Below are 27,909 nucleotides of genomic sequence, written 5' to 3'. Positions count from 1 at the left end.
CTGATGGAGTCTCTTTGGCTAGAGAGGATATCATTTACAGTATTGTCAATCCCAAATGTCCTAATATCCCGAGTTCTGGATCACAAAATTCATGACATTGAATTTTTAATTTTATTTCTAAAGCAACTTTGCATCTGTTCTCCTAAAAATAAAAACCCTCATTAGTTGCCATTTGGGTTATGAATTATTAGATCAGAATTTATAACTAGATAACAATTTCAGGCTTTGCTTTCACATTGTATGGAACAAGAAATCTACTTACTTTAAAAAAGAAAACTAAAGACTCTTTTTTCCTTGCCAGTCCACATGTGCATTCACATTAATGGTGATTGTCTAATCTAAGCAAAACATGGGCTTGTCATCTCAATTTTGCTGAATTTTGTTCTTTGATCTGTCATACAGTTCTAACAATGATGTGATTTGTTAACTAAAGTATTAGTTGGGACATGCATCTTTTTTGTCAGTTCACTGTCCTTGATACCTACAGCATGAGAACCCAGTGTGCTGCATCTCTCTAACTCCCAAATGAGCTAAGAATGCATTAGTTTCAGACATAGATCTAGGGAGCAGCAGCTCTTAGGAAATTATTGTGATAACCCACACCAGTTTAGCATCTGCGCTCCAATGTGCACATACCAGTGGCTGTCATGATGGCATCTGGCAGCTCAGTATGCTCTATGGAATTTGGCCATGGGTATTTGTGGCAATTGTCTGCTTGTTTATTTCCAAAAAGATTATGAATACCTGTTTCCTCTCTTTATAGGTTGCCTTCCAAGTAAAAATGTGTGAAGAGAAACACTTGGGAGTGGACAGTAGGTAATGTGTTAGGTTAGATCTCAAGTAGAGCTGATGGAAGGGACCCATAAAGATCATTGAGTGCAACTCCTATATGCGGACACACAAGTTTTACTGTGGAAAAACACAGTGTTGGCAAAGCCTCAGCCAAATCATAAGGCCCGTGTCCCTAAAGACATTTATTAGGTCAGTGACAGGCTTAAATCAACAGGATTAGTATCAGGCGTTTGGTTGGAGACAGTGCCTCGGCCATGGGGCAGGAGCCACCTGCACTTCCAGCTGCAATTCCTTACAGGTCTCTGTTCACAGCCTTATTTATTTTGCTTACATGTAAAGGATTAAGCTGCATATGTGATTCATGACTAAGTACTTCTTCCAGTTCACTTTGGCCAGGATTTAGGGTTCCTCCATCTTTTCTTAAAGCCAGAGTCACTTGCTGAAATCTCTCTGGCCTTCATTCTTATCTCTCCAGCTTCCTGCAGCTCCATGGACCTCAGGTGATGACAGTCCTTTGATTGCTTCTATACTCTGCCCGTGAATTTTGTCTCTTGACTAAAGCTACAGCCTAGTTCAAATTGTTATATACAGTTTTGCAAGCATTTGGGTGAACTTACATAGCCTTTAATACACAGGAAGTCAGATAAAATCTAATCTTCTCCTCATTAAGGTAAAACTGTGTCCCTGTCTACACTAGAGAAGACTCCACATTGCATAGTATAACCTACCCTACAACTCCTTAGATTAAATGCAATCATCTGACTTGTTAATATGTCACAGCATCACAACCTCATCCAGCACCCAGAGATGCAAAAGTTACAGGAAGCTGTGATTCACATGGCTTTGGACCTCTACATTAGTGCCTCCGGTATCTCACCTTTCACATCTCAGTCTGGATTTTAAACCTACCCCATGTTCCTCAGTTGACAGGTGTCATTCCAGTCTTGATCTGGACTATAGACATATGAGTTCTGCTTTCACTAGATTCAAGCCTTCAGTGTCTTTTTTTTTTTTTTTTTTAATAAAACCTTGCTTGCCTGCATATGCATGTTTCCTTTTTTCTGATCCACATGCACTTTTCCAGTCTTCCCTCAGATTAGTGGCCATTATTGTAATGCACACGAAAATGAGATAGTGTAATGATGGCTCTAGTGGAGATCATCTGTGGCACACTGCTGTTTCTTAATGGCATAAGCAAAATACCTGATGAAAAGTCAACTTGGAAAACAATCTGGCTCATTAAATCATGATTTTGTGATGAAATTGTCCTGAGAGGTGGCTCAAGCTTGGCTAGATCGGGCTGTACCACGAAGACCAGCAGTCCTTCACAAGCATCACACAGTAGATAGCATATAGCCTGGTTTTGACAGAAGCTTCAATGAAGTCTGGACATGTGCATTTCTCAGGACCTGTTATAAAACTTGGTGGAGCTTATACAGATAAGTCAACTCATATGTCACTCTTCTTTTTTATAAGGTAGACAGATTGATCTCTTTAATTGGTGGGGCATTATCTCTAGTCTTCAACTCATTTTCTGTCTCTTTTCTGAACACACTCCAGATTTTCAACATGCTTTTAGAAATGCTTGTAACAGAAGTTGTAACGGTATGAAGTATCATTCTTGACAGTACTACATACAGAGCTACACATATTTCTCTCCTCCTACTCTTTCCTCACCCATGTATGCTTCCAAAATCTCATTACTTCCACACTTTTCTTTCAGCTCTTGACCCTCTTTCTCAATTACTTGCTCATCTGGGTTTCTAAGTCCCTTCTATGATCATTATTTTCCCAAATATAAAATTCTAGCCTACACATGTGGTTTCAAAGGTAGAGCTTTGTGGGTAGACTACCTTTGGTACATGTGGGACAGGGTTGCCGTGTCTTTAGCATCATTTACACTCTTAAATTTGTGTTATGAGTTAAGTTCTTCATTGCTATTATTTCCAAAGCATCAACTAAATACTGAGTAGGAACCAGCAGTTTACTGATACTTTTGAGGTCTCAATAGCTAATTCTGATCCAGTAATTGATATTTGTTTCTTGCAATCTGTTTGGCTGGCTGGTTTTTAGATTAAGATGACCTGAAATTGTAACTTTCCAAGAGAAAGTTTTGTTGTGAGGTCAGACACCTTGCAGATGTTTTAATCTATCTTCACAGTAATGTATTTGTACAGTTGTCTTTATTTGCCAACTCAAAACCTGATAAAAATGAAAATCAGTCTGATCAGAGCAGATCAATATTGAAAAAGAATGGAAAAGGCTGTATGTCTTTAATAATATTCCCATCAATTAATTTTCTATCTACTAATGTTTCTGTTAACTTTTTCATTACTTTAAGTGCACTAAATGCATTTGGCATCTGTGTTCCAGGCCCAAGAGTAATAGTGATCATTTTCTTTCCCCCTTTCGCATACTGGCATGAAATAAATACTCAAGTCAGTAAAATGGCATACCCTTTCTGATAGGAATTAAGTAATGCTCTTGGCTGTTTGTGGACAAATTCTATCCTTTATGTTTGAGCACAGTCATTTCCTGAATATTTAATGTGGGCCACTGGTTAGAACATACTCTGTTTTGCATTCTTCCTAATAAAAGTCAAGTTCTGGAATTTGTATTCAGTGCATCTATCTGTTATGGACAATCATGGTTCTTACTGTGTTCAAAATTGACAAAACTTCTAAATTTCTAAATAATGAAAGAGGTCAAATTCAGTTAAACTCCAGGTGATTTAATTTTCTAAGCATGCAGTGCTTTCTAGTGCATATTTCTCCACTATTTTGTCTTCTTCCCCCATCAGTACACTAGCTACCTTCAGTCTTTCATTTATATTTCAGAAGCTTTACATAGGGACATATCATTCTAGAATCATCTTTCTTGAAGACCACTTTTGCTGAAGCCCTGTTGTAAGCCCGCATTGGAACATTGTGGGTGGAATTTGCGCAGTAGGGTATTGCATTGCAACAAATGGAACGCTTATGTATTTGCTCAATAATTCTAATTTAGGATGACTAAAGTGGCACTTCCAACTATGCAACATAATGAGGCTTCAGAGGGAAAAATTACAAACTCTTTCTAATCTTGTCGTTCCAACTCTCCATATGTCTATTTTGTTAATGCACAGCTTTAAGACTTTCAGCTATCATTGATAACTCAGTGGCAGATATATGATTTTTATAGCTCTTAAAATAAATAAACCACACAAATGTAGGGAAGATGACTGAAAAACCTTCAAGTTATGTTACACAGACTGTTCTTTCTTCCTTTTATAGCACTGGAATGCATACTCCTAACTCTTCTGTTCACTGTGTTGTGGGGTTTTCTCTTCACAAGTGGAAGAGAAAACCTTTGTAAGAAATAGGTGCTGTTTGTTGTAGTCAAGTCACTCTTTTTACACCTCTACTATTAGGTCAGTTTTTTCAAGTCTGGGATTTTTTCACTGAATTTTAGCTTGTAAATCCCTTTGTTCTTCTTGTTCCCTACAGACAGACACCATCTGGACATCGTTATGTTGTAATTGTGAAGAGCCCAATATCTTTGTTTGTTAGGATTATAGTATTAGTCTGACTTTTAAATAATGTGAAAAGGACATAATCTCATTATCATTTATATTGTTTCTTCCTTTTTTTTCCTTGTTGCAACAAATAATATTAAATCATAGGGTTTACATGCAGTAGATTGTTGAAGTTCACCCTAATCGTTTTGGGGCCATGAGGAATGGGGTCAGGTCAGTACATTAGTTTGCACACCCTAAACCAGACATCCTTATGCTTTTGGATTCCTCTGTGAATGTGTGGTCCTCTTGGCAGGGGCTATGGAGCAGTGAAGATTGCTGAACTCTGTGTTGTTTTTTAAGCCTAATAATCAAAATCACCAATAAAGAGAATTTTTAATATAGCGTGCAGACTGACACAATTACAGTCTTCTTCATGACCAAGGCCACAGAATAATTTTATTGCTTTCTCCAGTAATTGTTATTCATTTTAATTTTAATTATTATTTTTTTTACAGGCCATAATTTGATATTGGTCTTAACTAATGTTTCCAATGCTTAATTGCTTTCCCTGCTCAAAATTTGTATCCTGTTTCTGTCTTGTGTTTTTGAAATCACATTTTCAGCTGCTGGTTCTCACATTCTCTTACAGTTGGAAGAATCTTCTTGGAATGAATGAATATTTATTTATTTATTTAAGTACTTAAAGATATGAGGAAATTGTCTATTAAATCCTGTTTATCTGAATAAATTCCTATCCTTTGGCATTTGGGTCATTCTTTAGATCTTCTCATATGATCACAAGAAAAGAGCACTGTTTCATGTTCATGGATGTATATTTTATAAATGGAATGTAGTTATGTATTTGTTCAAGTATTGAAGTGTCAAGAATTAAAATTGATCTTGGCTCCACCCCTTCTCGTCACTCAGGTACATTGAACCAACCCGAGCTCCCCTGGGTTGGCCCTACCAGGTGCTCAATCTCTGCTTTAAGTTGTGACATAGCATTTCCACTGAACTTTGCAAATAGTATTCAAGCACTATTTAAACTTAACAGGAAGTATATTAATTCCATATACATATCTTTGTAAATTCTGACGTTTTTGAGCAAGTCACCCATTGAACTGAGGCTTCTAGAACTTATTTGTTTGGAAGCATCTTTCATGGCAAGGAGGATGAGATAGGTACAAAGGAATAACCAGAATGTTGTGCAGGTTATAACAGGATAGGGGATAAAGCAGTGTGTTCCACACATTCACTGCCTTCTTAGATGCTATTTTCTGGGAGTTGATAATTTCAAAACGTCATAACTAGAAAACTTCACACACACAAAGAATATTATCTTTCACCAGGGAAAGTGACCGTGATGTGCTGGGGAAAAGGACTCGCACTTGAGAGGATGTTAGGTATGTAAATCTGATGTTGTGCTGGAGCAGCAGCTTTTCAGATTGTTCTGTATTTTCAGAGTGCACTGAGAAGGGGAGCTTATTTCTGCAGGAGATCAATATAAGTGTTTTGTTTGTATACAGCAAAAAAGGACATAGAATTGAATTCCAGTACAAGAAAAGGCTTTGGTGTGTTGTTAAAATTGTTAATTTAAATGCACAGAAGCCAAGAACTTCAGAGTTATAGCAACTGTGGGAAACATAAGTCGGAAATGTTTTACATACACTTCAGGGCATACATATCCTAGCTTAAACAATAATGCAAAACACTACATATGTACCAGAGGCGAGAGTAATGGGTGCTGTGGGAGCCATGTATGACTTTGAATTTCTGGACTTACTTAGAACCGAAGCTGTTGTCCCTCTGAATATGTAAGGTACAGAGTGAAATACATCTTGTTCTGAAATACAAGTTCCTGGTTCTGCATAAGCTTAACTTCTTGCATAAATTCAAGCATCCTGGTAACCACACTGCTTGCTTTCACTTCTTTCTCATGGATTGCACGCACAGAAGTGTTTTCTAGGCTAGTGACCAGCTTCCTAGAAACAGAATAAGCCAAGAAATGAAAATGAACACATGATGCAAAATGGAAAGAGTCCTGAAGAAATTTTGTTCTGTTCATAAGTTGCAGTACAGGTGTGGTGTCCAGAAATGGATAAATGTGTCTTAAAAAAGTGTGCATTCCCAGGGTATCTAACTGAAGGAGCTCTAATAGTTGCTCTTAGATGAGAAACTGTGAGATTAAGACCATGAGTCTTTGGTCCATGGCTTGGTGAGGGAATGGGCAGGAGGTTGCATCGAGACATCAGATGTGGGTGGGAGATACAGGATTCTCCCAAACTGGATCTTTTTGTTTCTTACTAATAGTTAATGCTGGCTGAGAATCCAGTTAATCCCATTAACACTTTCTTAAGATTCTTTGTTGACTTCCATCCTGTTACACATGCAAGGCAGTTGTTTTCTCTACTCACAGTAGTTTGTAATAAAAGATCTTGTGCTTTCCACTCTTTAACCTGCTAATTATCCCTTTGCTGCTCAGAGGCTATGTATTATAAAATAATCTGTGTCCACTTGATTGATTTATTTTCTGTTAAGTGTCAGGTCTACATATTCTTGCTTTCATTTTTGACATGCTTACTGTGCCAGTTTATAAATACACAGAATTTACTTCCATTTTATTCTAATCCTTCAAATCAGCCTAAACTGTAGAAATTATTTATGCTTTTTAAAACATGTACTGCCTGAAATCAAACGGGCATTTCCTTCTGCCTTTTGTGATCTTCCTTCTGGTACTTGTTTTGTCATGAAACTTCTAAGAACACACCAGAGTAGAAAGATGTAGAGTGCTTAGTCTGGCCTCTTTGCCTATATTTAGTAAATGTGGTCATTTAAGAAGCAGCTGTGACTGCATGTTGTTGGGTTGTTTTTTTTGTTTTTTGTTTGTGGTTTTTGCTTTTCAAGTCTGTTTCTGTGATTTTGCAAAGAAGAAGAGAGAGTTTCACAAAATTTGAAGTTTCACCATGAGGATCAGTGGGTTGGGAGTTCTTTCAGAATATCTTGATGGTGGTGAGGGTGGTTTATTTACTGTTATTTATAAAACTTCAGAAAGCTCGATTTCAGTCTTTCTTTACCTTTAGGAAGGTTAAGTGTATTTTTACTCTCATTTAGAAGCTGAGATCACGCATAACTCCATTATGACAGTTGAGAACATCACCAAGTATTTTGAAACTCATGTGATTATAAGTTTTAGTTGCTTTGCTATTGTTTTTGCTATGACAGTTCATTATAACCTGGTTCTTCTGAGTAACTGACAGCAGTTGACATGTGGACTGGGTGCATTTCTTCCTGCTTTTCACTATAGCAAAATTGAGTTGCTCCTAAGGAGGCTACCAATGGTCTTCTGTGCATGCTTCAAAAGGTACTGTTCAAAATCCTAGATTAAAAAAATAAATTAACAAGCTGTGTGTTCATGCTACCTGCCTACGTCCAGCACCAAAGCTCAAGAGAGAGATAAACTGTTCAGACCATCTGCTGTCCAGGCAGCTTCCTGTAGCATTGCTAGAAAGAGGAAGGTGCAGTGCCTAAATTTCATAGTCTGTAGGTGAGCAGTCTGAAATGGCTATTGGTAGTAATAGGTCTCCTTAGCACTCCAACAAGTGCTGAGTACCATAAGGGAGGATTTGCCCACTGGCCTTGTAACACAGTTCTTCCCCTCCTTCACAGAAACCTAGAGGACTGGATAAAGCTAGGAGTGAAATGTTACATGTCCATCAGTATAGCCAGAACACTGGATGCGATCTCCTACTGTTCAGTGGCCTCTTCTTCCTTTGGCATGCCCAATGGCACTTTGACCACAGTGTAGCTCACCTTCAAAGCCTGAGGTAGAAGATGCAAGGTGAATAAATGGTGAAGCAATCTATCAGTCTGCTTTATAGCATCTGCAACAGCTGTATGGCAATGTGCTTTTCTTTGGCAGCCGCCAGCAGTGATGCAATTAGTTGCCAAGACAATTGGCAGCAGATGGCTTTGTCCAAAAGTGCCATGAAATGCATTTAAGCTAAAAAGATGGAGTATTGTATTTGTAGCTGATTCATTACAAGAAAATGAGACTCCTTGTATTCTGATTTTGTAAGTAGTGAATTTGCAATTACAGCTGAGATTCCAAAGATTTTGTATCCTCCCTCCCTCCTTACACAGCCTACCACCATGAACATGCGAAAGTGAGAAAAGTCTGGTAGTTTTTTTCAGCGTTATCAAAGGAATGTTATCTATATTTACTGCAGCTGTTCAGACGACTTTTTAAAGCAGATTGTAACTAAGGACATTTTGGACCTACACTTCCTGATGTGTTTTTTTCTCTGCACTTCCAAATCTTTATTTTGGTATCCTACCCCATCATCACAACAATACTGCGCTGCAATCTCTGAATAAAATTACATGACAATTTCATAACTTCTTTTAATACATAATTTTTACTGCAAAGTAGTGTGTACCTGATGTAGCCCCTCTTCAAGCTCTCTTTTCTGTTCAGTAACCAAAATTCTCATATACTGCTAGTTTTCAAGGAACTTCATGAGAAAATCAATAAAGGAATAATATAGAAGAATACAGTTTATACTGCTTTGATGCTAACCTTATCCTTTAAGGAATTTAGTATCTCTATACAGTACATGCTTTTGTTTATAAGTTAGATTTGTTTATGGAATAATAAAAGATGCCTGAAAACCATTATATTTCTCTAGCAAGACCAGTCTTCCTGCCTACCATTCATGCGTGTGCCTGAAGTATGACAAACTATCAGTGTATACCTGTTTTTTTCTGATAGTTGCTTTTTCTTTCAGTACCTTCACAGATTGATATGATTGGCTGATCTCATTTTTTAACTGAAGTAAAAAAGTGTCAGCCTTCACACTTCCAAATACCTCAGTGGCAAAACCAGTATCTATTCTATGAGCACTTCAGTAGTACACTGTCATTTGTATGTTATACTAGTAAAGCATTTCTAATGTGGAAGCAACTGTACCAGTAAAAAAAAACCCAACCCTCTGTACTGATACAATAAACTGCTTCCCAACAGTGAAATGTACTGCAAGTGAACATGAGTTTTTTTCTGGTGTAATTGTATGTACTCAATGCTTCCACAAGGATAATAGTTCAGTCAGGGATTAAACATTTTCATACTCCATTTCATGGCTCAAGAAGTCTCCTCGGGAGCTTAGGTGTATTGCCTAGAAAGCCTGAAAAATCCCCTGAACAAAAATTTGGATGCTAGTTTGTTACCAAAGGAGCAAGGCTTTTAAAACCATCATATAAAATCATTAGTGTTTTGTTGTTGTTGTTTGCTTATTTGTTTGTTTTCCTCATCTCTGCTGTGAAAAAAGTACTCTCAGGACCTCCTATTGTATTTGGAGTTCATGAAGCAAAGGAGAAACATTTTCAATTTAATTAACATGATCTTGAAGAAGTTAATGAGCTGTTCTTCCAAAAAGCTTTTTATTAGTATTACATATCGCATTCTTTATCCACAATCCACATAAAGGTGTTTGATGCAGACAATTTTGTAAGGACATTTGATAATCTTCCCTCAAATTTGGCTTTACTGCTGCTTGCAAGAAGTTGAGTTCTGCTTCTGAAATTTATGAGCGTGGGCATCCTCACAGCCTCTGAGATAAACCGAGCAGCCCGAAAGTAGGCTCCCGTTATTAAAACTCATACTTAGCTGCTGAGATACTGTGCTCTGTTAGCAGTTCAAAGCCAACCAGCACCATGTAGGACAAGGCTGTACCTTCTCTCATTTATTAAGTACAGGAAAAAATAAGAGTTCAAATGTAATTTTAGGCAACCTTATTGTTATCAGTATATTAATGGAGGAGTTAACAGCATCTTCAAAGCCTAATTATTTTGGTTTCGTACATAGATATTAGCAGTGGATGTGGTCGACATGGACATGGTAGCAGCCATAGAGATACTGAGCATGTTCTAGGCTTGTGGGTTTTCTCCTCCTTTAAACTTCTGTTGCATCTCCTCAGGCATGTATGTGCCTGCTGAGCATTAGCTGGTACCAGGTTGTCAGAATGGATGTGTAATTAGTCTTGGGATAGCATTTTCAAAAGAATATCAAGTCCTGTTTTCAAGAGCAAAGTTAGCTGGTTAGGAACTTCTTTTTAAATGTCTTTTAAGCTATTTTAGAAAGGATGGATGCCTGAAGATGTACCTACTTGCATTGTAGGCACCTAATTGTTCTTGGAAATCTGGTCTTTCCAGGCCTCTTAGCCCCCTCAGCAGCTATTTCTTTAAATGGAATGCACTTCTCAGTCATCTCAGTGAGCTTTAAGGTGGTATTTTAGTCAAAACATTAGGAAGAAAGGGAAAATAAAGAGGATAGAATTTTAGTCAAAGGTATCAATATAGGCCATGGTTGCTGTTGTTGTTGTTTAATTAAATAGTCTCATTCTTCCTTACCCAGATTAAAAGAATAATTATGGATGCTCATCTGTCTCGTTGTTCTGATGTTCCCCAGTCTATGCTGGAAATAGGAATAAGGAGCAAGTGAGGCATTTCCTTTTTAAAATTTAAGGTCAACATATGCTGTGCTTGTCTTAAACTCATCATATACCTTTTACTTCCACATCCCAACAGCCCCATGGCGGCTGTTTTATTGCGCTGTTTGTTTTTTGTTTGTTTTGTTTTGTTTTTTGCTTTCCTGGTTCATGTGTTCTCAGTTCTAAATTGGCTTTGTTCCTATTTCTCTCTCTCTTTTGCTGTTTTCTTTTTATGGAGGAATATATCAAATGTGACCTCACATTACCGCCTTTCATGTTTCTTGGAGCACTGCTTCACTGCACCCTGCACACTCCATTGCCCTAACAGTTTAAGCTCTTCTTCCAGAACGCACACGTAAGATCATCATTGTGCACTGCTCTGTGATCAGGTCTTCCATGCATTGAAATTCAGTCAGCAAGATACAGTTGTTGTGCCGAGTTAGCAGCTTTAATTGATATGTAAGGAGTGGTCCAAGAGGGAAAAAGCTACAGTCTGCCCTTTTTGCTCAGTGGCATAAGTTGCAAATATGCGTACACTGCTTGCAAAGTTCCACTACATCATCAGCCGTGGGACTATCATAAGGCCTTCCTGTATGTGCAGTAATGTTGCAACTGAACTGATTAAAGTTCCAGATAGGATTTTGTTCTCTAGAAACATTTTATAGATGCTCATATAATGTTCACATGCCTGTCCCATATTTACCTAGCATCATGTCTGCGACCAGGGTGGACCAATTCCCTCTGATATACACAAGTGTATTTGTCAGTTTTTCTCTGTTTTTTTTGTTTGTTGTTGTTGTTGTTGTTGTTTGTTTGTTTTGTTTTGTTTTGTTTTTCTTGATTGCTGAGTTTATGAACTTTAAAGGCCGTGTAAGGTTTTCTCCCCTGAGAAGTGCCCAGTACGAGTAATATAGGGAGGGCACTCAAGGCAAGACTGAATGTGGCTCTGGGCAGCCTGGTTTAATGGTTGGCAACCCTGCACACAGCAGAGGGCTTGAAGCTGGATGATCTTTGAGGTCCCAGGCCTTTCTGTGATTCTGTGATTACCTGGGCAAGCACAACTAGCACCCTTGCCACCATCTTTTTGTTGTACTCTCCTGTGCACAGAAATCAATTTGAGTTCTTTCTGGTTCTTCTTTTTTCACCAGCTCATCTCATTAGCTTTTTTCTGGTCTCCTCTAGAAGTTTCTTGGTTAGAAGTCAAGCATCTTGCACTTCAGAATACAAACCAGAACTTGCAGCTGTGAGTAGGTTTTGGTTCCAGTTGACATCAATTAGCATTACCTCTCCTCCTGGATCATATTCCTGACACCACATGGGATATCCCTTTGGCCCCTGTGGGTCACCTGTCCTGGCTGTCCCTTCCTATCTCACTGTATGCTCCTAACCGCTATGGCAGGGCAGCATGCTAAGCTGAAATGACCTTGGCTCTGCGTAGCACTGCTCTTCAGCAACTGAAACATAGCTTTGTTACCAGCATTATTCTTGTCCTAAATCCAAAACACATCACTGTACCAGCTACTAGGAAGAAAATGATCTCAGCCGAAACCAGGACACACTATTGCTCAATTTTTTACTCAAAGGTGGATTTCCTGAATCATTTGCCCAGCTGATTTATGAAGTTCTTATCATTGCCCATACCCCTGCTATTTCTCTTAATCAAGTGCTCATTCTCATGGGAATGAGTTTTTTGATAACTAAGTTATTTGTTTTCATCCAGTCTTCTTAGATCTTTCTCTTTCAATTAGAGTATCATTAGTAGATTCAAGAACAGCTTTAGCTGTTTTTGCCATTGATTTTAAAACCTGTAGCTCTGTCTCTCAGCTGTGTCCATAGTTCAGTGCCAACTTCTTCAGATTTACTTCACCAAAGGAATGCCAAATAGAGAAAGAAAAAAAATAAATGTAAAATAAACTCAGAGTTAATAGCACCTCTGTGCTCTGTAGTTTACAGGTTTTATGGTAGAAAGTATTTACTGTAATTGTTTTTTGCCATGGTAGGTATGAAAGGAAACAAGCATTCCTGAGGTCACACAGCAGCCTGAAAACCCATCCCACCACATATAGAGGAACATTTGGACAATAACTGTCTCAGACTGCATTTGCTGATTGCAAGTAATAGCCCCTCTAGTATACAGAAACGACTTCCACTTTCTCTAGAATACTATTTCACTGGGAGATGTGCCCACTTAAGCAAGTACTGAATTTTACGCACTCTTAGAATATTTGAAAGTGAAGGCTCAGCTGTTATGTTTTAGGCTAAATTTATGGATGATTTTCCATTGAAGTTAGAGAATGCTCACCTATATTAGATGCTTTATGTCTTGAATAATTCTGTCACTTCATCCCCTATTTAATTACTTTCATTCTTCCCTAATTGAGTTTAGGGTAATAACTTTGATAACTGAGACACCATCTGGCATGGAGATATAGATTTCACAAGAAGAAAGCAGCAGAATTACACTTGAAGTTCAGCTATATTTTTTTCCTCTCTTTTAAACAGAAATAATCAAAACCAAGCATTAAAGCATTGTCATTCCACAGTTTTCAAAGAAATGTGCACCGTACAAAATCTAATGATATACAAGTAAGTACAGAGTGTACCCTAGTATTCCTACCACATAGTCATTCTGTTAAGTAAAATAAATAATAACATGGTTGTAGCTATGCGATTGAGGCTTGAAATGAGGCTTATTTTCACATCTCTTGTGTGCAGCTGATAAAAGCCAGTCAGTTAGATTAGATATACCTGGTCTGCCTGGCACTGAGAAGGCGAGAATTGATGAAAATTCATTACATAAGCATTTTACACTGGCTGATCCATAGAGCAGGATCAGCATCAGCCTATTATGAGGGATTACAGTCTGCACAGCCACACAGAGAACGAATATAGAATTTTGCAGAAATTTCAGAATGAAGAAGGGAACTGGGGAATGGTAGGCTCTGGAATTAAGGCATTGAGGTTCATCAGGACCTGATGAAGAACCAGATCCAAAATACCTAACCAATAGAAGTATAGAGAGGAAAAAGAAATCCAAAAGGGAAAAGGGACAGCAGTGAAATAAAATGTAATTGATATCTAACAGATTTAGAGCTTTATATTCTTGGCGGAGTTAAACTTGTGCTTTACGAGCGCTATAATGTGATAGAATTAAATTGAAACCACTTCACTTTTTTATGAGTGTTTTTTTTTGGTTTTTTTTTTTGTTTGTTTGTTTGGTTTTTTTTTGTTGGTTTTTTTTTTCCCCCCCTGGGATCTGGACACCTTTTGAGTGCCCAAAATGGAGAATGAGAATGCCCTGTAGTGCGTAGTGGTGAGATAATGATGTGTTTTTTCAGTCAACGCTTTCCCTGTACAGCTCTCAGAAGGACAATCCAAATTAAAAAAAAAGATTAAAAAGAAAGGCAATGATTCACATGATTGATGCTAAATACATCTGATTTGTGTGTGTTTACTTATCCCGCCTAATACTTTTGTCTTGAAGGTGTGAAAATTCTGCTGTGGACTGCCACAGGTTACCTCGTACTACTTAAGATGCCTAGCAACAATTAAAATTGTTTTCCTAAGTGCTCTTCAGGCAGAATTGATGATTGCATCCTCCCATCACAAACGTGCCACAGGTGCACATTTGCCCCTTCTGTTTACCCACCTCAAGTGATTTGTCAGCTGCTACAGAATATACTGTTCATAATAAAGCACACATCACTTTAACAGTCTTAATAATAATTTTAAAAGTGTTGCTAGTTCAAAGTGTAAAAATATCATATTTTGTAGTGTCTGAAATTAGTTTTTAAGAGCTTTGTCCCCTTATTTTTGCATCCTGACATGGACCATGCATTTTGTTTGTCCTGCAGAGATGAAAATGAGATCTGACTGCAAAGGAAACAAACAAGCAGCGAGTGATGATATTTTCTCATCTAACTATAGGATTCTACCTCCCAGTAAACATGCAGTATTGCAAAGCTTTAAGTACAGTTTTAAGAAGTGGAAATATTGAACATGGAAAGTAACTTCTTTGCTCATTCTTCTTAAATGTTTTGTACTTCTTAATATTTGAAGTTGGAAAAAGATGTAATGACTGTCATGTAATAGGTTAGAGGTCTTCAGGCAAACCTGGAATTTTAGTTTTCCCATTGGCTGGATTCAGTCAGATTATTCAGGAAGAGAAAGAAGAGCACTGTCCAGAGGAATCTACAGAAAAGGTTTGTGCTCCCCATATAGGAAACTAAATTTCTTCATCAGAAGGAAGTTATATGAGTTTCTAGAAGGAATTTTCAATACGTGCGTGGTGTAGTTATGGTTGCTCGAAAGAGGAAAGGCTGTCTCTCAAAACAAGTACTACATTCAGATGTCCTGCCAAGGGACAGAGTATATATTATATACTGATTGAAATGTGGGCTCTATCTCAGAGGAATGTATATGGTCACAGCTGTTGTAACTCAGTTCCTGTAGTATCTTAATGATAGTTAAGACCTGAAAAAAAAGGCTTAGTTTAAAAAGTAAACCAGCTAGTAACACCACAATGAAGTATTTTTGTTCCCAAGTTTTTCTTGGGCAGGTGGTCGTAAGTTAGAAAGGAGAAGACCACATTTCCTCGTGTGACAGAAGGGCATGTATTGTAGCAGCCCATTCTTAGAATGAATGAAGAGTGAAGTGAGCCATGTCCTTTTGGCATTCTCTCCTCCACGTTTCCTACACCAGTTCTTAGCTGTCGATTCCTGTGTCTGGATTTATGCAGGTTAATATAGAATATGTGACTACAGGAAATGATTAATGATGATTAAGGTCCTTTCATTCTCCTGAAACAAGATGGGAATAGATTGGTAGGGAAGCTACTTTTTTGGTGCACGTATATCGGCAAAACTACATGTGTGCCTTTCATGTCTAAACGCATTACGTCCGTATTCCCTTTAGCTTAACACAGAAAAGTTGTCATAGACAGCAATAAGTTCACAGAATATGTCACTGTGGAAAGCCTGTGGCTATCCACCCTCACAGGCTGCCTAACAAAAGCATCATTAAAAATGACAAGTAGTATTTCATTTGTACCCATTCAATTCATTTATATTTCATTCACTAAGGAGGTATCCCATAATATATTGTCCTTTTGAGAGAAATTCCTGGAGATAATGAAAATTAGAAAAGGAGTGATGTATTCCACAAGTAAATAAAAGCTAGAGATTGTTTACCTGAATGTGTGTAGATCCCAGGAATATTGAGTTGTGTAAAGCAGCAGTATTTTAGCACAGTAAGCAAGCATGTCACAGGAGTTTTACTTTCAAGTGATCCTACACAAGAATAGGCATATTCTTTAAGGTCCTTACATAGAATCCTAAAAATATATTAAGATGTTACTGCGCATTGGAGCAGAAATTTGAACTGGTCTCAAAGGATAAACTTCATCTGTTACAAGACAAAGTCTTAGTACGCAAAACATCTAAATCTTGCTGTCTGTTGATGATATTTAACAAGTTGGTACTTGTGGCTGCTCAAGAATGAACATCTTTATTTGCTTGCTGCATAGGAAGCTCTGCTGGATTGTGATGGGGCACAGGGAGTATGGCCCACATTCTGACCTACTGCAGTACAGTACTGTGTACATTTATGGCACAGTATAAATAAACCACTGTGCTGCCGTCATATTAGACCCATGCTTGTTTTCATTGAAGTCACTGGGTTTTGCCTTTTACTCTCTTGAGGTTATATTCTTGATCTGCTCTCTTCACTTTTGTAACAAAATGAGAATATCATAAAGAATGACTTCCTGGTGTTTTTTGATTGCAAGCCAAGGTCTCTGCCTGAAATGAAATCTCTAACTACCTGATGTGATATAACTGTACATACTGTACAGTACATATGTTCTGTACATACTTATTCCATCTTTACAGAAGGAATACCTCAAATAAAGTAAATCTTTTTCTTTTTAAGATAAAAAATGAATTCATGCAAGAAAGGGGTTCTGTGGTATATGTCAGTGTACTTCTTGTTCTAGTTATTTATCATTATTATAACTTATTTTAATATCTATTATTCTAAAATGCTGCACATTTCATTTCTGATGTCGTAGCCACTACACATCACCTCCTGTCTGCATCACCACTGTGGTGGTTGTTTCTTTTCAAAGTGTGTTAGAAATTTTGCTACTTATAGTACATGACAATCTATAGTACATGACAGTCTGTTATGACATTTTTCTTCATGAGGAGCACGGGAAACTAACTCATGAGTTATTTCATCTCTTGTCATAAATAAAGATAAATGTCATAACACTGATCAGCCTTCGTGTGTTCTGAATGTGCAGTTATTTGCATTTTCCCTCACTGTTCTTTAGGACTGAAGTGGCTTAAAAGACAGGTGCAGCACATGAAAAGTGCTGAGAATGTGTGGGGAAAATAGAAGATTCTCAGTACTGAAAGATACTAATAACTTATGCACTGCTATGTCATCACTGAAATAATACTGATGTTATTTCATAACATATTAAACTGGAAATACAGACTTGCAATATTTCTGTCTGCACATATATCTTCAGATCTGTTTAGAAAGGAGATCATTGCATCCTTTCTATTTGACTTTATATATATCTGCTTGTATCAGTTGATGTTGGCCAGAGCTCTGTCAGATTTGTGGGTTTGTAAGGATCTGGATCCTGTAAAGGAAGAAATTTGTGATGTAGATTTGCATATTCTTTTTCTTGATCCTTGAGCAGTCCTTGATAGTCAGTCAGTATTCAGACAGTCTTCTTTTCCAGCAGCCTCAGTCAGAGTACCAGTGCATGGTGCTCTGATGGCATCTCAGTGCCAATGGAGATTAAAGGGTACGACATCTTTCCGCTAGGTTTCAGTGATGCCAGCCAGCCTGAACTAATGCTATAGCATTTCTGTAGATGAAATGAAAATCAACTTTTGAGATTACATGTAACAGTGCTACCCAGTGACTTCCAGCCGCGTGCATAAACTCTGCTACAGCTAAATCTGAAATTACCACTTAAGAGGCTAAATGCTGTGTTTCAGAGGGTCCAACTACCTGATCTTCCTTACATCTCTTCTTCTTCAGACCACCTCTCTTTTAATCAAAGCCAAACTTAGACATCTTTTACTTTCCAGTTCTGCGATATCCATGTGATGTGATCCACATGATCCATATTGTTTGCATGTGATGTCCATAAAGGATTCAGGTCTGTGAGTGGTAAGCATGTGCCAGGCTCTTAAACAACTTAAACCCAAGTGGGAAAGGAGCTACACAGGATCATGTAGAATCATAGAATCCTTAGAGCTGGAATGGACTCTTAAAGGTCCTCTGGTCCAACTCCCTGAAATGAAAAGGGTCACCTACAGCTCATTTAGGGTGCTCAGAGCCCTTCCAGCCTGACCTTGGATTCCTCTGGGGATGGAGCATCCACCACCTCTGGACAGCCTGTGGCAGTGCCTCGGTGCCCTTTCTGTATCCAAGTACTTGTATTATGGAAACATGGAGAACTGCACGCATGAATGTAATTTACTTGTTATATACGTATCGGGATTCTTAATGCAGTTTACTGAAGAACATGGCAATTGCAGATGTTCAAGAGTCACATTCCGGAAATGATGTTCTGAAGAAAGTGAGATAAGAGAGAACCTTACAATAATACTTAGTATTCTTTTTTAGGAAGGAGCCTCTTCTAGAGGGCAATGGCCATCTAGGAAGTAATGGGCTGGGTCTGTCTACTGAAGTTTTGTGTGTCATAGAAAGATTAGGGTTGGAAAGGACCACTGGGATCATCCAGTACAACCATCAGCCTATACCTGCGGCTGGTCTGAACCTTCTTTTAGCACGTCTGGTCTCTCTTGGCATAGTGCAGTTGTTAAAGCATCTTTTAAGGATACAAGGAAGCTTAGGTAATTGTTTTGACATTTATGCAAAAATCTACCTCCTATTATTGTTCTTATTAGAGATTTTCCAGCTGAAATGGATGGCTGCATTTTAACTGTTATGCAGTGTTAGCACTATTTTTTCTTCCGGCTTGTAGACATCAGTATGCGTAAGTGCATTTCTTCTGAATGGTCTGCCTGATGAGGGTAAGGAAGGATATGCAAAGCAGACTCTCGTGCCCAGGTTCCCCAAATCCAAGTGCTGTACAATCAGGAAATGCATTATAGCATCCATTGTTGCTTCAGCAGGGGAAGCGTGCTTTACATATGCAAATACTGCTCAAAAGTTTAACTTAATAATTATCAGCTGGAGTCTATTGCGGAACAGCTGAGGCAAATCATCAGCGTCAGACTCTGAATTAACTACTACCAGGCTTTGATTGAGCACACTTGTCTCATGCTTGTGGTTACTGTGACAGTTGTAGAAAACCATGCATACTTTTTTATCTTCTCTGAGCTTACAGATATTTATTTATTGTATTCCTAAAAAATAAAAATAAAAAGAAACAATGAACAGTAGAAAATGCTAAATTATAAACTTTTCCCCTTCCTTTTTCTTCCACAGTGAGCAGAAGCCAAAACAGAACAGTTTGTACTTCCCACTACTGTGAATGATTGTCACGGTACTGCATGCAGCTATGGGGATGCATTTGAGTTTGTGCTTTACATTAGAGATCTGTAATGGACACTGACTATAGATTGGATATTCTGCTGAACGAGGGCCTCAGAGGTTATGTATGCACCAAAATCACGCCTGAGCACAGAGCAATCTTTGGGCATAGCCAAATGGTTAGTGAAAAAAGTGATGCAGCTCCCTTTTAGGAAATCTTCACTTTAACAGATCCCGTTGTTGTCCCTCCCACTCCTACTGTACTCCAGGGAGTTTCAGCTGGCTACAAATACTTAGTCTACAGATAACATTCATATGTCTTTTCCTATGTGTACTTTGTTATTCACATCACACTCCTACAGTCCCCCACAGATTCTCATCTGATTATTCCCTTCTTGCCCATTCCCATGAATAATCTGTGGTATTCACCCTCATTCTGCCATTTAAGGCAGTTAATAGTCCATCCTACTATGAACTGGATTGTTCATTTTCCAGGAGGTGTCACAATTTATTTAAATTCATCCAAAATGTAACTCTGAAGATTTATTAATGACTTGCAGGAGATTTCTGCTTCAGGGCACATTCGCCCACTAGACAGTGGTTCATCTTTGCCACCATCGTAGGAGGATTGCTTCAGGGCAGAGGCAGCCAGCTCCTCTGACAGTTTAAACTGGGTCTGATGCTTTGCACTGCAGGAGATAAGAAGCATGACATGACCTTTTGGGTCAGCTCTAGCTAGTGGTTAGCTGAGGGCAATGATGTGTGCAGCAGATCTAAAAGGGGTCATTTATTTGTGCTCCTAGCAGACCACTTCTAATGGTGATGTGCTCTGCTGTGGCCAGAACTCATTGCTAACTGGTCTGGTCATCAGCTCTGCAGACAAGTGCTTCTTCCAAAAATACTACAGGAGCACCTGTTGAGTCCGGATATGGTGGTCAAGAACAGAAGAGATACTGACCCTCTTTTCATGGATTCTCTAAGGTGTATAATTGCAGAGCTTTGTTCTAGGAATTTCCCCTCCTGTACCTGTTTGGTGTCTGAACATTCGAGTCTTCAGAGTTGTCACACTGGCAAGCTTTTGAAAAGAAAAATAATATCCCTCTATCTATCTTTGTGGAGAAAAAGCTTCCTTTTCTCCTGTATCCTCCCCTTTCCCAAATGTTAGAGAAGTAGTTTGCCAAAAACTCAGCATCTTAACAGGAACGGGATCTGGAGAAAATAACAATTCATCAAGAGCACAGATGGCTTATTTAGAATCTAATAGGTATTAAAACCTTATTTTCCCCAAGCTTTACTCCTGATATTGATAACGTGTTATCTTTGCCAAGTTCCTCTCTTGATAACACGTTATCTTTGTCAAGCCAAGTCTTTGATAAAATCTTATTTTCATTCAGTACTTACTCTGATAAGGCATTATTTTCTTACATCTCCACTCCCAGTGGAAAGTGGAGAAATGTTATTTTTAGTACTTTTCTTGGAGAAGCATATATTTTGCCGAGGCACTGCAAAGCAAGGAAAGGAAGAATGAAAAGAAGACCAGGGGAAAAAAAAAAAAGGGAAAATAAAGTCATTGTATTCTAGCCAAGGAAATGAGTAAGTCACATTAAGACTTACGAGCTTTTCTTTCTAAGTTTTGTGAGAAGTTAACGTTCTTAATGTTTCATTTGGAAAACAAACTATTTAAGAGAGCAGTATCCATTCTCAGAAAAGATGCATAAGGTGTTTAGAGCTTCTCTTCCTCTTTGTTCCTGCATTATGTTGCTGCAAACCTTTTTCTTTCATATTCTTTTACTGTTTACCATCCCCGTTATCCCTGTTAGAAGTACCAGAATTAAATTCACTCAACCAACACATAAACAGCTCTCTGCAGCAATGCAACGTGATGCCATCATTGACAATACAATTACTAACTTTCTGAGACACAAACCCATGCCTTCATTTATGTGTGCATAGCAAATGCAGCAATGCGGTAAGTGGTTCTGGGCTTCTGTTGCAGTTAATTAAAGAGACTGGAAAGTGTGTCATGAGCAAGGCAGGGGAGTGTAGAAAGAAATGGAACTACTCTGTAGTTTATGAAGTTGAATCTACCCTGGAAAGCAGTTTCTACCACTGAATTCGTTACATGATCTTCTTAAAACAAAGCTAACAAAGCTTAGAGATGAGTGCTAACTGTATTTTTTTCCCCCTGTTTTCTGTGGCTACAGCTTGCAGACTCAGGATATGATTTGCAGGAATGCTAAGCGTATACAATAGCATATACAGGTGATGAGGCCTGTTCTGTAAAAAAAAAAAAAGGTTTATTTGTTTTCTGGTTCTCAGCTGTGCACCCAGAGCAGTTACTTTCTTTTGGTGTTAAGGACACCAAACTTCTCTGCCTTGCCTGTATAGAGGAACTGTTAGTATCACATTTTCCTCCAGTAAGTTAGAAAAAGAAGTGTCTGATCATCTGTGCTGCATGTGTTACAGTGAAGGGCATCATAGGCCAGTGAGGAAATAACTCCTCTTTTTATGTGAGATGTGAGTGGTTGTAGATTTAATGATGAGCTGAACAGCTGTGAGCACCATTAATTCTGTCCACTCAGTGATGCCGAGGTTCTTTGGAAGAAAGTGATGATCATGAAGTTAGTGACCCTGTCATCATGAACAAGGGAAAGGCTGGACAAGAGGTCTCATTTCCAGAGTTCTGAGTGTTTGACATTGGAGACCTGATGTTCTGTGGGTATAGTGTTTGTGCATGATGTGTATTATTTCCAAATACACGGATAGCAGATGCCTGTTTTGCTTGGGAGAGACAGTCCTCACTGGAACATTTCTCAGTGATACAACACAACATTCTACTACAGAAACTTTGTCATGTAAGCTCTGAATTGCTTTGTGTCACTGTAGAACAAGGAAATTCTAGGTACATAGTTCTGAAATAAATTGCTTAGATTATATTCCACTATATGGAAGGTTATTTGGACAAGGTTTTCTATTTCTAGCTGCAGTGATTTGCGAAAAGATGTAGGAGAAATAACTGTCTTGGCAAATGGGAGAGTAGGTTTCATTGGATACCTTAGCACCTACTTGTGCGGGTGTGTAAGCTAAAGAACTAAACTTCATTTATAGCCACCCATATAACTAGTATCTACCTGAGCATTCAGCTGGGCAATATACATAGATTGCTGGGGTGGCAGGTGATTAAAACAGACCTAGAGCTCCAGCAGAAAATGGATAGTTCATTTGTTTACACAGAGCTTCTGTGTCTTAGATGACTGCAGTCTTCTTTCTCTCCACCCTTTCCTCCTTAGGTCCATAAGGCTCTCTATACAGGGGTCTGAAGCACCTCTCCTATGAGGAAAGGTTGAGGGAACTGGACTTGCTTAGCTTGGAAGAGTGGAGGCTCTGGGGAGACCTCATTGTGGCCCTCCAATACTTGAAGGGAGCATATAACAGAAGGGGGAATGGCTGTTTACATGGGTTGATAGTGATAGGACAAGGGGAGATGTTTTTAAACTGAGACAGGGGAGGTTAAATATTAGGAAGAAGTTTTTCACTCACAGGGTGGTGACACACTGGAACAGGCTGCCCAAGGAGGTTGTGGATGCTCCATCCCTGGAGGCATTCAAGGCCAGGCTGGATGTGGCTCTGGGCAGCCTAGTCTGGTGGTTGGTGACCACATAGCAGGGCGGTTGAAACCAGGTGATCATTGTGGTCCTTTTCAACACAGGCCATTCTATGATTCCATGATTCTAGTTTCGTTTATTTTTTATTCTGATTTATTTATTTATTTATTTTCTGCAGAATGTTGGCTTTTGATTAAAATTGTTACGTTGCTCTCTCTCAAAGGGTGCACTGATAATGCAGATTTGCTAATGTGAACAAATGGGAAAGGGAGGAGGTGAAAGGGAGTAGTGGCGCTTCCTTGCATGTGTAGTCAGACTGAAACATTATCTGTGAGCAGCATGACTTCCTCTTATCTCAGAAGCAGCCTAGAGCTCACTGTCATCAGTTAATTCATTGTAAAGGCATTCCATGCTATTAGGCAGGGGACAAATAATAGCTAAAAGACATAGAAACCTACAGACCTTGCAAATATGCCAAAAGGCAAGGCACTTAAGATAGCAAAAGAAATGTAAAAAAAAAAAAAATTAAGGTAAAAATGAACCGACCCCACAATGTGCTACAGAAATATCCTTGTTTTGGTTAGTTCTTGGCTTTTAGCATTTGAGCTCAGGGCGCAGCCATCAGAGAAACGTGGCATTCCTGCTTCTGCATTTGTCCTCTTAGTCAGAGTGATTTTCCTGCACTCTGAAGCTTTCTCCCTTATCCAGCCCTGCAGTTAACCTCTGGCTAAACTGTGCCCTTCCCCCAGAAAGCTTTCTGTGCCACTGGGCCCTTTTCAGGACTCTCATCTCCCGCAGTCTCCAGAATACAAAGCTAGGATCTTGGTGCCTATCCTCATCCTTTAGGCTTTGTCTGTAAGAAAATTGCTCTGCTTCAGTCCCTCTCCTTTCAAATAAACTGTGCTGGGTTGCTTTCTATAGGCTTTATTTCTTCTAGTATCTTAAGGTGCTGGACTTATTGGAGGACAGTAAGGTTTAATGACATCTCTTGCCTTAAATGCAGGCAACTTCACATACGCAGAAGCATTCAATAATCCACACAGAGTTCATAACTTGTCAAGCTTTCTGAACTGTTTTGCCTGCTGTGATAATAAGTCATTGGCCGTTGTCAACCGTGAAATAATATTCAGGTTCGCGTTTTGTGGACAGTGGAATTTTGTAGGTTATTTCTTTGCTACGGCTTTATCAGCAAAGACAGTCTGAGGTAAAAGACTTGACACAGATAGAAAAAAAATAAGTTGTCTGTGACTGCCAAGGCCCAAAAATAGAGCAATAACCCCAAATGAAGAATAAAAAATTATAGCTTTATTATTATTTACTGCAGCACTGAAAAGTGCGCTACATCCTTCAGAGCACAGCAATGTTCCTTGCAGTGTTCCCTGGGTGATCTCTCGTCCCAAAGTCACACAGACCTCGTTATGTGTTATGTTACTTTATTTTGATTTAGATTAGGTAAAAAGTGCCTAGGCATCAGCTCAGAGCGCTCTGCCAGTTACTTAAAACTATAAAACTCAAGTGCAGTGCTATCAGTTTAACTTTTCTACCTTGCTACATACTGTCAATCAAGTCCTTGTGGCGCCTTAGATGTGTTCACTTCTTCAAAAATGAGATGAAGCACACAGCCCTTCCATTGCCTTGAAAAACAATGGAATGGAACAGGGTAGCAAGTGATGGAATTGATCTGCTAGGCAGTAACTCCCAAGTCAAAGTACCTTCATGTGTCCAGTGTAGTAAGAAGTCTTAAATGGAATAATACACTGGCAACCTCAAGTGTACAAAAATTATGAGCTAGACCTTCCCCAAATCTATATAATAGCTTTGACAAAAATTACTTCATTTCTGAGTTTTAAGAATGAGCTCAGTCCACTTTTGTTTTTATTCTTCCATTTCAAACAAGTCTTTCTATTGTCACGGTATCATTTTGCAACAGGGAGTTAAGATGTGTTGTGCTCGATCTCCGCTTGATACAGAGCTGCCATTTCCAGTGAAGGCTGTGGCTAGATTTGCATTGTTGTTACCAATGTACGAAGGCTGCTCCAAAAGTAATGCCTCTTTCTTATGATATTGACTCATGACATCAGAGGTGGATGTGGGTGGTTTGGCAGTAGAGGTTGAACCTTCCCACCAATACCACGTAACATATTGTTGCCATGTGACAGATGGCAGCAGAGGGGCAGTCTGATAAAATGACAAAAGTGCAAAGGTGTGTAATTGTATTGCTCCATGTGGAAAAATGGGAGCTATTGATATTTCTCAATGTTTACTAAGCACTTATGGAGGCCAAACAGTGGATGTAAGCACTGTGAGGCAGTGGGTGGTGCATTTCAACGACAGTGATAGTGACAGCAGGTCACCTTCACTGGTGTAGATTGTTACGAACACAGCATGCAGACTCTTCTTCATTGCTGGTGAAAGTGCATAGCTAACGGTGGTGACTGTGTTGAAAAAATGGTGCTTCATAGCACAGCATTTGTTATTGTGCTCATTGTATCTGTTGTAATTTCCATTGAAATAAACAGGAGGCATTACTTTCAGAGCACCCTACCTCAAGTGCAGTCGCACTTGAGCACCCCATGCTGGAGTCCCTGCATCAACAGTTGCAATTCTGTGCCTTCCAGGCTGGATGGCAAGAGCTGACTCAGTATTTTATTGCACTTCTGACTGTAGCACAGCCTTTGTGTTGTTACTCCTCTACCATTACACCTGTGATTTTTCAGCCATTTCTAATCTGTTATTTATTACTACCTACTTTCTTGACAATTCAAGCTCTGAAATATCAATGGCCAAACTTCAGAATTTGTCTTGAGATGTTTTTGAAGCTGATATTCATTAATCAGCTTTGCTAATGGCAAAAATGATAAATCGGAGGCTGTTTGTGAGAGAAGGTCTACAAGCAAGTACGGTGTATTCCATCCAAATGTTTTATTTAAGACATTTGGGCAATTTTATATGGATAAAAGGATGTGTTTACACCTGCATAACAGCAGTAGAATTTGAAATGAGTTTTTCTATGGCTGTTTCTTTCTTTTTTTCTTTTTTTGCAGTAAACTCAGGGCTATTCACCATTCATGTATGTAGGAAACAATGGAATGGAACAAGGAGTGAGCAGGTCTTTATAGCTTTGAGTCAGAGAATGAGAAATGTTCTTGTAAAGGAGAACTGCTAAACAGTAACTGCATAATTTTTTGTTTTCTGAGCCACACAAGCTGGTGTTTGTTTGATAAAGCAAAAAAGACTCTTTGCAATGGAGATACTATTAAATAGCAAACTTAATGCAAGCAGGTGGAAAGTTATTTCCGTGAAGTACTTTGGGATAACATATTTACATAACTACACTGTAAGGGGATATATGGCTAATTATGAGAGTGTGGATAACTCACTGTCTTGCTTTATTTCAATTTGATTTTAAGTGATCATTTTTCATCTGTAGTTGGAGGGATTTTTACCACCTTCTAAGCATTTCAACTGAATATATACAGCTTTGTATGAGAATACGTCTCTTTGCTCTCTTAAAATTTGGTAGCAATAGTGTACTGTAATGTGATGGTAGAATGCCTTGCATTGTTTTTCTGCTGAGGACCTCAGTTTCAGGTTAATTTGACTGTTTTATGCTTTACATCTAGCTCATTAGTAATGCTGTTTTGAACAAAGAAGATACCTTTTGAAAGTTAGGAAATGAAGTCTTTCATGTTTCTGGAATGTGAGTTCTTGTTGAAAGGTGCCAAATTAGACAGGTTTGCTTTTTTTTTTTTTTTTTTTTCAAATTTCCTTGTCTTCTTCAGCCAAACTACTTTCCAGAAACTGACCCACGTGTGTAATGAGTGTTTTTATTGTTCTGAACCTCTCCTTTCTCGGCAAGCTGTGTTGCTGAACAAAACCCATCTGCTCCTCACATGTGAATCAGCTGGGGCTACTACTTGGCATCAAACGGGATCCAAACTGCTGCAGCTCAAATGTGGAGGAAATGGGGAATAGGAAAATTATTTTATCTTGCATACACTTCTAAAATGCATTAACTATATATTAATTGTCTTGGAATTGAATCCTTCTATTCTTGATTGTCTTCCCAGACTAGATGCTGGCAGGCAGCCCTGTTGAGAACAAAAGAAACACATGTTTATTTTTTAGGGTGGTTTTTAAACAAGTAGGACCTGTAGCTCATAGAGCTTCAGCATCTGTCCAGGTTTACCACGTGCTTAACCTTTTTCTTCGAGTTCTAAGCCCATTTAAAATGTATTTGAAAGAAATCCCTGCCTAGTAATGGTCACATTAAAGAAAGATGCAGCTTTCTGTTTGTCTTGACAGGAGTGTTTTGTTTCCTTCTCTTGCAGATGGGAAGCCAGTGTCGCTGTCTCCACTTGAATCCCAGCCCCACAGCCCTCGTTACACAGCCTCCAGCCAGCGGGACCGCGAGAGCCTGGAGGTCCGCATGCGAGAGGTGGAGGAGGAGAACCGCATGCTCCGCAAGCAGCTCAGCCTGGCGCAGGGCCGCGGCCCCTCACACCACCGTGGCAACCACTCCAAAACCTACTCCATGGAAGAGGGGACGGGCGATAGCGAGAGCCTGCGGGCTGGCATTGTGGCTGGGAACAGCTCTGAGTGCGGGCAGCAGCCAGCGGTGGAAAAATGTGAGGTACGTGAGCAAAAGGATCAGAGAACCACCTGGATTGGAAGGACCACAAAGCCCATCCAGCTCTAGACCCTCCATCAATTCAGTACAGTGTTGCTGTTAAAGAACCAGGGTATTTCTAAATGAAATGAAAGTGGCACAGTGTTGTTGTTGTTTTAAGTATTATTCTTGTGTTTGGTCACCTCTTCTGGAATGGCTCAGAATTACTGTTAATTAAATTGTGGTATATGGAACCAATTTATGCCTTTGAGTTGCTTTTCAGCAGCGTATCCAGATGCCACAGTAGAAGCACCTGCTGTGTGTTAGCTGTGCAGAAGAGGTGCGATTAGTGACAGAAAACTGGAGATCTGTTTTTAAGGTTTTAGGGGGTTGTTTTGGTTT

The 27,909-nt window shown here is 39.0% G+C and overlaps 1 protein-coding gene across 5 annotated transcripts in view; it reads left to right on the top strand.

The window, feature by feature from the left end:
• The window catches only part of LARGE1 (LARGE xylosyl- and glucuronyltransferase 1), a 278,743-nt gene that overhangs the window by 102,084 nt on the left and 148,750 nt on the right, over positions 1–27,909 (top strand). For all 5 annotated transcript variants that reach the window (XM_015863617.3, XM_085539589.1, XM_085539582.1 and 2 more), the window contains one exon: positions 27,230–27,531. In XM_015863617.3, the coding sequence (XP_015719103.2) occupies positions 27,230–27,531 (302 nt within the window). The remainder of the gene's footprint in view (positions 1–27,229; positions 27,532–27,909) is intronic.

This window comes from Coturnix japonica, chromosome 1 (genome assembly GCF_054131305.1).
Source record: "Coturnix japonica strain WE chromosome 1, WE-NBRP24, whole genome shotgun sequence".
NCBI lineage: Eukaryota > Metazoa > Chordata > Aves > Galliformes > Phasianidae > Coturnix > Coturnix japonica.
Note: the sequence above shows the minus strand (reverse complement) of the source record. Positions and strands in the feature narration are given on the sequence as shown.